Source organism: Cajanus cajan, chromosome 5, assembly GCF_000230855.2.
Source record: "Cajanus cajan strain Asha chromosome 5, NIPB_CcT2T_4, whole genome shotgun sequence".
Classification (NCBI taxonomy): domain Eukaryota; kingdom Viridiplantae; phylum Streptophyta; class Magnoliopsida; order Fabales; family Fabaceae; genus Cajanus; species Cajanus cajan.
The window spans coordinates 13,538,638-13,549,106 of NC_138521.1; the positions used below are offsets into that span (position 1 = coordinate 13,538,638).

At 30.1% G+C, this 10,469-nt stretch overlaps 1 protein-coding gene across 1 annotated transcript; it reads left to right on the plus strand.

Moving 5' to 3' along the window:
- Positions 1–1,646: 1,646 nt before the first annotated feature.
- Positions 1,647–6,263, plus strand: LOC109790990 (flavanone 3-dioxygenase 2). Its single transcript, XM_020350239.3, has 3 exons — positions 1,647–2,169; positions 4,625–4,952; positions 5,789–6,263. The coding sequence occupies exons 1-3, from the start codon at positions 1,706–1,708 to the stop codon at positions 6,029–6,031; spliced, it is 1,035 nt and encodes a 344-aa protein (XP_020205828.1). The 5' UTR covers positions 1,647–1,705; the 3' UTR covers positions 6,032–6,263.
- The last annotated feature ends 4,206 nt before the right edge of the window (positions 6,264–10,469 follow it).

The window sequence follows — 10,469 nt, forward strand, 5'->3', positions numbered from 1 at the left end:
GGTCCAAACACCTTAGCTAAAGCTATATATATGATATTAAGTTAATATTAATTTTATTAGAAATTTAAGACAATTACCTAAAACTTCTATGTTGACATCAAGAGTTAATTATTTCATATACTATTTTTTAAAGTTACAAAATATTAGCATTTCAGACTAAACCTGTCAGTTTCATTAAGAGTTAATTATCTCATATACTATTTTTTAAAGTTACAAAATATTAGCATTTCAGACTAAACCTGTCAGTTTCACCTTTACTCACTAATTTGATCATAACTTGACATCTAGACCTCCTTTTTGGATGATTTTAGTGTCATTATAAAGCTAACATCTAAGCCTACAACTCTTACGAATAACACAACCTAATTCATCCATTTAAGGGCTCTCACAATGCTTATAAGTATCAGACGTTATGTTTCGTACATAGAATGTGAGACTCATCTTGTGACTAACATAACTCACTTGTTTCTTAACATTTTTATGTAATTCTTTTGTCTAAACTATAGCCCCAAATGTATACTTTCTAACCTAACATTTAGAGACTCAATTTCATTAATCACATAAATACCAAGGTATATTCTTACCAAAATTTTCACAATCACGCACAACTTACATCCAAACTCTCTTCTCCAAATCGAATCGGTAAAAACATATACTAAAACCTAATATTAATCTATTATATCATCAATTACACAAATTCAATCTCAATTTCATATAATTGCATACTCATAACATTTTCTTATATAATTACCCAAATACATTTCCTTAAAGTTCCCATAGGAACTCACATACAACTCAAATCATATAAAAAAATATCAATACATGAAATTAATCATAGATAATCATAATTACAACAATTATAAGAGTAAAAAAAATCATAAGAAAAACTAAAATTCAAGAACAAAACACATTTAGAAATTCCCCTTTATATTGATAACCAATTCAGATCTTCAAACACTTTTGAATGGAGGTCGATATTTTGTCATCTATGAGACTTCTCCTTTACAATATGTATTAAAGAAAAATTAAAGATTCAAAACAAGCCTAATTGTCACTTGAAAGTTTCAAAAGAAAAATAGGATGAAACAATAATATTAAAAAAATTATTAGAGAGAAACTATTTGATTAAACTTTCCTATAATACTTTTTAAATGAAAAACTAAAAAGAAAAATTAAAATTAATTTTTTCACAAACTAAAACTAACTTACCCATAAATCGAAAATAGGATTTGAGGGATATTAATATAAGAGAAAACTTCTAAAAATTAACCAATGATTAAGTTAATTTTACTTATAAAAAAAAAAAAAAAAACTTTTCTATAGCCTAAACAGATCTAGTAAGATTTTACTTACATTTTAATTGAGTTAAATTAATTTAAGGACACTTCTGCGAAAAATCAGATCCAGAATAAATTTACATAAACTTTTATGTTAAAAGAAATCCAGAATATCGTTATCATGTTTTCTTAATCGAAACAAAGTCATTTAATAGCTGAACATTCGGCATGTACTATGATCATAACAAGTTAGACAAAAAGACAGATTCTTATTAAATACATTACGTCGTTATCTAATCGGCGTGTAAACCACGCAATTTTTATCAGAAAGAATCATTCAACTAACCGACGACACAATGCATATAACTTCAAAATTATTAGCCTATAATTTTATCAAGCCTAGACAAGACTACGCAATTAATTCACCGATGGAAGCAAAGAAACCATTTCAGTTTGCAAATAACACTGTTCTATGCCTTTCTCCCGATTTCATTCTCCCAGAGGAGAAACGACCATGCCTTTCAGAAGTTTCCCACACGAATTTAGTTCCCATAATTGACCTAAAAGGCTATGGCGAAGACCAAAAGAGTTTGGTGCAAAACGTGTCAGATGCATGCAAAAAATTGGGAATATTTCAGGTGATGAACCATGGAGTACCAAAAGATTTATGTGAAAGCGTGATGGTTGCTCTGCTGGAATTCTTTCAGCTGCCACATGAAGAAAGAGCCATTTACTTCACAAGAGATTTCACCAAACAAGTCAAAATCTTCAACTACTCCTACAAGGGTGATGATCAAATGAAGGTTACAATGTGGAGCGAAACCTTCACTCACCCGTGGCATCCCACCCAGGATTTCACCCATCATTTGCCAACAAAACCTCTTCAATATAGGTATGAACTATAAACAATTGATCAAAATCTCCCCCTCTTTTTTCAAGTATGGGAAGTAAAATCATATATTTTTTAGAACCACTGTGGTTAATTACGCTCGGACCAAGTTTTTATTTTTTAAAAATTAATTTTAATATAAATAAATAATTAATATATTTAGGAAAGTGTATTAGATTGAAATTTTGAAAAATAATTTTAACATTAAAAGTCATGTGAATTTAATAAATTATAAGAGGCTTTGTAGGAATGTCATAATTTTAACGATTTCTTTTAAATTTTTTTAAAATTTAAATTTTAGTCAAGATTTTAAAATTTAAATTTTAATAAATTTAAATTATAAGATTTTAAAGGATTTTATAAATTTTATAATAAGAAAATATAAATTTGTAATACTACAAGATTTAATAAAAAAATAATATAAATAATAAAAATAAAATTAACACAATTTTTCTATTCTCTTATAAATAATTATCTCTACTTTTTGATAAATAATTAATTTTAATGTTTTCCTAACTACCATTTCTTTACATGTATAAAATTATACAAATCTTTCGTACATTGACATATTTTCTTTCATACACTTAAGTTTAATAACTTCAAAATTATAATTTTTATTAGTCATCCACTAATTCAAATGGAAACCCATCAAAACTATACTTTTTACAAAGAAAGTTATGTAGTGCTACATGTTAATACAAGTTCATCTTGGGACTTAAATAGAAATAAAGACTCTAATTTAAAAATTGTAAAGTGTGATTTAAAAATATTAAATATTCTCTCAATCACATTTTTTATAGATATATGACTTAAATTGAATTTTTCATTTTCATTTGAGGGTCATTAGCATTATAATTTTTTTTTAATATATGTTTCAATATATTTTAATATTAAATTTTATTAAAAAAAATAGTTAATTTTTTTTATAAATATACATAGATATTATTATAGATTATTAATTTGAGAATTTTATTATCGTTTAAAAATTTAAATTCTATTTATCATGAATTTAAATAAAAATGGTATTGAATTGTAATTTTACAAAAATAGTACGATCTATATTAAAAAAAAAAACAAGGAAAATAATGGTGATGAAAACATCCCGTCAAATATTGATTCTTTCGATTCTACTAAAAAGTTATTTTTTTTAGTTTTGATTATTGTACATAAAAATCAAATTAATTTTGTCATTACAATGTAAGGAAATTGTTATATAGTGACACACATCCTATAGTGACACAATATGTATCACTAAAAACTACTTTTACCTATACACAATAAATATAATATATATTAGTATATTGTTAAAAAATGTAAGTATAAATTATAACACACAAAATATGTTATTAAATCTCATTCAAAATCAATACTAAAATTGTGTGTAACTATATATGCAATTAGATATATACCTACATATATTATACTTATAGTGACACTTTTTGTATGTCACTAGATGTAACATTTATTGTAGTGTTAACAACTTATTTTAAAAAAATTTAAAATATGAAATTACTTTGATTTTTATTCGAATTTCAATAAATAAGATTTTTAATGAGAATGACAGAAAAAAATTATTAATTTATGTTAGTGATTTTGAATTTTTCCCTAAATTTAAATTACATAAAAAATATTAAAAAAATAAAATAATTTCCTGTTAAAAGTATTAAATTATATTAAGAATTTATTTGTTTTTAAATGTGTGCGATGTTTTTAATTATTGTAACATATGTTTTTAAAAAAATAATTTGTTTTTAGATTAATTGAGTGAGACATAGAGATTTTTTTATTATTGAATTTAATTAAAAAATGTATTGTTTAAAATTTAAAAGAATAAAGTTAAAAATTTATTAATTATGAGTAAAATTTAAATAAAAATTTGCCTAAAGTCTAAATATTTTTTAAACACACCCGAGCTTGCTAAATTACTCACTAGGCTACAATACAAGTATGTCATAAAATTTAGAATAAGGAGCTCTTGGAGTATTTAGTAGAAAAACAAAATGTAATTAGATCATATCGGTATATATACATAATATATATATATATATAGGGAGCGTATCAAGTGAGAAGTTTTTATTGTGAGAAGGTGAGAAGGTGGAAATATAACCCTTAGATTAATCAAGTGAGAGAAAATTTGGGATTTAATCAAGTGAGAGAAAATTAATCTAAAGGTTATATTTCCACCTTCTCACCTTCTCACAATAAAAACTTCTCACTTGATACACTCCCTATATATATATATTAAATTTGACTTGATCATGTATTGGTGTTAATTTTATGAAGCAAAGTGATGGTTTTCTTTCAAAGCCACAAAATAAATTTATTTATTATATTGTATTAGGAATTAAATTGACCCATATAATGTTAGTTCCAATGCTTAAATTGATGTTTCATTGTAGAAAGTTCAGTTATGATCCATAAATCATTTCATTTTCTTAATTTTTTTTATTGGATTTAGAGATGTCTTCACTGCATATGCAAGGGAGATAGGTTGTCTCATGAATAGGCTTTTCAGTTTGATGTCGAAAGGACTAGGGTTAGAGGAGAATTCCATAGTGAGAAAGTTAGGTGAAAGACCTAATCATTATTCACAAGCAAATTACTATCCACCATGTCCAGAACCAGAGCTCACCATGGGATTGAATGAACATAATGACATCACTGCACTCACTATACTACAACAGTTGGATGGAGTCTCTGGCTTGCAAGTGAAGTATGATGAGAATTGGGTAGCGGTTGACCCTGTCCCAGGTGCTTTGGTCATCATTTTGGCTGATCAGATGCAGGTACATATAACAATTTGATATTAATAAATTACTAATATTTTAGTATGTAAAATACACATGTTAAATATCAATTATATATAATTAAAATTTAAAATAAATTATATATAAATAAATATTATATTTGAATATATAAAAAATATATTTTTTAATAAATAGATATTTTTAAATATATAAATTATATTTTAGATTTACGATAATAATTTATATTATGACATAAGATTATTTTTATTGATAATTTATTTTAAAATAATTAATTTTAATTTATAAATAATTATTATAAATAAAATTGAATATAATATGAAATTAAAAAAATCTAAAAATCTTCTCAAAAGAAATTTCTTTAAAAATACTTTCGTGATAGTTGTTTGTGTTTTATATATAAAAATTTATTAGAAAATATCTTACATCACTCTTCATCTATTGTTTTTATTAAAAGTATAAAGAAAACAATTTAAATGTGCAACAATATTAATTATATATTATTCCAATAAGCAGACCTTCTTTTTTTTGTTTTGTTTTGAATGGACCAAAATTTGCGATGAATGATTGGTTTAAATAAATCTTTGGTGTCCGAAATTTTGACCGAAAATTCTTCCGATTTAATTATGATTTACAATAATAATTTTTTTAATTAAAAAAGAAAGCTTTTTAATGGGTCAAAAGATGATGGAATGAAGTTTTGGAGGTTATATCATTTTTCTTAAATAAATTCATCATTTTAGTACAAATTCATCATCTCATTCCTCGATAATTGCAAAGTGTTAAGAGTTAACTGATGTTGTTGCGGTTAACCTTACTTTGAAAACTAATTTATGATTTGAGATTACTTAAATCAGGTGCTCAGTAATGGAAGGTACAAGAGTCCAGTTCATAGGGCAGTAACTAACGGGTGGCTTCCACGACTGTCATTAGCTCTGTTTCATGCACCAAATGATGAAACACTTATTGGTCCCATAGAGGAATTGACAGATGAGGATCACCCTCCCATTTACCGAAACTATAGATACAAAGAGTTTATGAAAGAATTTTATCGGCAAGAAGGTAAAAGGAGGAGGGTAAAGGAAACTTTTAAGTTGTAACACCAAATATGGTATCAAAACTCGTAGTTTATAATAAAACAAGAAGCACTCTAGCTATTTGGTTGACGATTAAGGATGAAAATCAGCTGGGATAAATGAGGTTTTACAATCTAGGTCGATCTAAATCTAGTGTTTATATTTACTTGATATAGTTTTTTGTATCACAAAGTTGTGTGTTTCTTTTTAGAGGATGATATCCTCAGGTAAAATATATTTAAAAGTTTATGTTTAATTATGATTGAAGTAACTCAATTTCGTCCGAGAAATGTCAATTTTGTTTAAAAAAATAACAAAAAAGATATGTACAAAAAAAGAATAAAAAAGACAAAAATATAGAAGGTAAATGTAACACCTAAATTTTTATACTTTTTGTAGAGGGTAATTTAGTAATTTTTTTAGAAACCCAGAACGGGCCGTTCTAACCTTCCAAAAAACTCTAAATTTTCTAATCCAGAACGGGCCGTTCCCAAACTGAAACGGGCCGTTCCAGCCTTCCAAAAAGTCTTAAAATTTCTAGCCTAGAACAGGCCGTTCCCACAACTAGAATGGGTCGTTCCTAAATTGGAACGGGTCGTTCCAATTTTCAAAAAAGACCTATAATTTTTAGGCCAGAACGGTCGTTCCCAAACTATGAAAATACCTATAAATTCTTGCCTAGAACGGGCTGTTCCCAAACTAGAACGGTCCGTTTCGAAAATGGCCGTTGTGAGTAAAATTACAACCCCGGAACAAGCCATTCCGGATTCAGAAGCGAATTGTTTTATTCCGAAGCAAAGAGATCCAAGGGGCGGTTTGTCCTATTCAGATTTTCACAACCAAAACGTATTGAATTCTCTTTCTTTTCAGATAGGCCCTGAAAGGAGAAGGAAGGTTAGAATGCCAATAGGCGTCTTTTATTGAATTCACCCAACCTGAAAGTACAGTATCTTTTTGGGGAACGTCCAGTGCCAAAGTCATTGAATGGGTAAGTCGCCAGTCCCTAAAACGGATTATGTAATGTACTTTATCCGCCGCTAGGTTACGGGTGGGTATTTTACCAGAGGTTTTTATTGTATCAATCTACCCCTGTGTGATTCTTGTTGAAGCATATACTCGGGGAGGGTGCAGGGCGGACGATTTCAAAACGGATTTACCCATTCATTAGATAGAGAAGATCACTAAGATTTCGTGATTCGCTGCCGAACTTATTCCAATTCAATAAGAGATATCAATATTATGCCTTGAAGAGGACTCGAACCTCCACGCTCTTTAGCACGAGATTTTGAGTCTCGCGTGTCTACCATTCCACCACTAACTAAAACGAATTTAATACTAATAGAAAAAATACAAATAGAATAGAAATAGAACTGTCTTTTCATATAGATATCCCTTCAACACAACATAGGTCATCGAAAGGATCTCGAAGACCCACCAACGCACGAAAGTCAGGATCTTTCAGAAAATGGATTCCTATTTGAAGGGTGCATAATTGCATGGATAAGCTCACACTAACCCGTCAATTTGGGATCCAATTCGGTATTTTCCTTAGGAGGTATCGGGAAGGAATTGGAATGTAATAATATCAATTCATACAGATACAGAAGAAAGGGTTGGTTCTCTACTGATTCAAACGCTCTACCTACGAGATAGGGATAAAGATAGACGAAAAAATCGAAGATTTCACATAGTACTTTGGATCAAAAAATCAATTTGATTTATTTCGTACTTTTCACTCAATGATAAAATGGGTCAGATTCTATAGGATCAAACTTTGTGAATTTGTATGCAAAAGATCTATAAAGGGAATTAACAATTTTGATAATATATCCGAATCTATTCCTTTTTGGCTGAAAGAAATTCCTATGGCCTAGACTGTGAGGGCTCTCAGCCACATGGATAGTTCAATGTGCTCATCGGCGCCTGACCCTGAGATGTGGATCATCCAAGGCACATTAGCATGGCGTACTTCTCCTGTTTGAAACGGGGTTTGAAACCAAACTTATCCTCAGGAGGATAGATGGGGCGATTCAAGTGAGATCCAATGTAGATCCAACTTTCTCTTCACTCGTGGGATCCGGGCGATCCGGGGGGGCCACCACGGCTCCTCTCTTCTCGAGAATTCATACATCCCTTATCAGACATTAAATTTAATCAAATTTTTTTCTTGTATCCAGAATAATAGAAAATCTATCCATTTCATCAAAAAAGTGTGACCAATTATCCAACCAACAAAACTACTTGTTAAAAATAGAAATTTATTGTTGCATCGAAACAAATAAAGATTAACTAATCTTATTAATACGGAACTTGGTAAAAAAATCGGGTTTAATAACTGAAAAATTAGATTCTGAAAGAATATTCTTTGAATACTAAAATTACGTATTGAATTTGGATTCTCACCCAAAAAGAAGCGAGTTATGTCTGAGTCAAATTTGGAGATGGAAGTCTTCTTTTGTTTCTCGATGGTGAAATAAGACTAAACTCATGAACGTATTATCCTAGGTCGGAATAAGTTGATAGGAGCTCCTTTTTTCACCCCCATGTCGCCACATGGGGGGTGAAAAAAGGAAAGAGAGGGATGGGGTTTCTCTTGCTTTTGGCATAGCGGGCCCCGGTGGAGGCCCGCACGACGGGCTATTAGCTCAGTGGTAGAGCGCGCCCCTGATAATTGCGTCATTGTGCCTGGACTGTGAGGGCTCTCAGCCACATGGATAGTTCAATGTGCTCATCGGCGCCTGACCTTGAGATGTGGATCATCCAAGGCACATTAGCATGACGTACTTCTCCTGTTTGAAACGGGGTTTGAAACCAAACTTATCCTCAGGAGGATAGATGGGGCGATTCAGGTGAGATCCAATGTAGATCCAACTTTCTCTTCACTCGTGGGATCCGGGCGATCCGGGGGGGCCACCACGACTCCTCTTTTCTCGAGAATTCATACATCCCTTATCAGTATATGGAAAGTTATCTCTGGAGCACAGGTTTAGGTTCGGCCTCAATGGAAAAAGAAAAATGGAGCACCTAACAACGTATCTTCACAGACCAAGAACTACGAGATCGCCCCTTTCATTCTGGGGTGACGGCGGGATCGTACCATTCGAGCCTTTTTTTCAAGAGACATTTGGCGATAAGCCTGTGCTTGTTTGGAGGGATCGTCATAAATAATTAAAGAGTGACGTTCACGGTACATAAAATATTCAGCCAGAGCTGCTCCTGTATAAGGGGCAAGGTATTGTAATGTAGCTAGTTTTTATTTGTGGTGCATTATTTTTTGGGATGTAGGTGGTGGTTATGATATCTTCGATAAAAAAAAGAGAAAAATGTGTTTTTTTCGTTGGGGATTCAGGAGCTCCTTTTTTCACCCCCATGTCGCCACATGGGGGTGAAAAAACGAAAGAGAGGGATGGGGTTTCTCTTGCTTTTGGCATAGCGGGCCCCGGCGGGAGGCTCACACGACGGGCTATTAGCTCAATGGTAGAGCGCGCCCCTGATAATTGCGTCATTGTGTCTGGACTGTGAGGGCTCTCAGCCACATGGATAGTTCAATGTGCTCATCGGCGCCTGACCCTGAGATGTGGATCATCCAAGGCACATTAGCAGCCCTTGCCCTTCCCAAAGGGCACCCACACACACATCTCCACCTTGGACCAGAGGGAGCTCTAAAGGAGAAACCAACAAGTTACCACTTCTTGAGCGAAGAATAGTGGGTATATCGAACTCACTTTTATTTATTTATTTATTTTTATTTTATTTATTTTTATTTTATTTTTTTATTAGTAATATCTATTATTTTAAAAAGTTTATTTATCATCTTAAAGTCTTATTTAAATTCAAAATTTGATTAAATATCAAAATATAGTGTTACAATATTCAATATAAATATTTAAAATTATTGTATTCAAAATTTTATTTGGAGGAATGGTTAATTAGATGTGACATCTTTTTAACCTTTGAATTTAAAATACAAGTTGTAACAGCTTATCTTTAAATTTTTTCTCCAAAAACAAAAATGTCCAATCAATAAATTTTTTAACATCATAACATCTCTAGTAATAATTATAATTAAAATTTTATTGAATTGACTTTGGTGTACACCTTAGTCAATTTTATATTTTTAGGGTGAATGAGCTGAGATAGTTCAAAAATCTTATATTTAACAAAAATAAAATTTAATTTAAAAATATTAACACACAAATATTTTCTACAAAGAACTACGTGACTCTGATTCTTCATTACACATGAAGATACGTAGGAGTAAGAAATAAATCTTGTCGAGCCAAAAAATAAAAAATATTATTTTCCTTTTTATATAACAATAATAATTTTAACCCTTTTATATATATATATACAATGATAGTTTAGTTAAATAAAATATATTTGATCATTTTAGTGAGATAAATATTTTATAAATTATTAATAATTAGTTTAATTAATTAAAGGTAATCGTCTTAGGACGAAC

Bases quoted from the DNA above. Each gene is read 5' to 3' on its own strand.
- LOC109790990 (XM_020350239.3), top strand. From the start codon at position 1,706: ATGGAAGCAAAGAAACCATTTCAGTTTGCAAATAACACTGTTCTATGC. The intron at 2,170-4,624 runs GTATGAACTATA...TATTGGATTTAG, and splicing joins ACAAAACCTCTTCAATATAG to AGATGTCTTCACTGCATATG. The intron at 4,953-5,788 runs GTACATATAACA...TACTTAAATCAG, and splicing joins TTTTGGCTGATCAGATGCAG to GTGCTCAGTAATGGAAGGTA.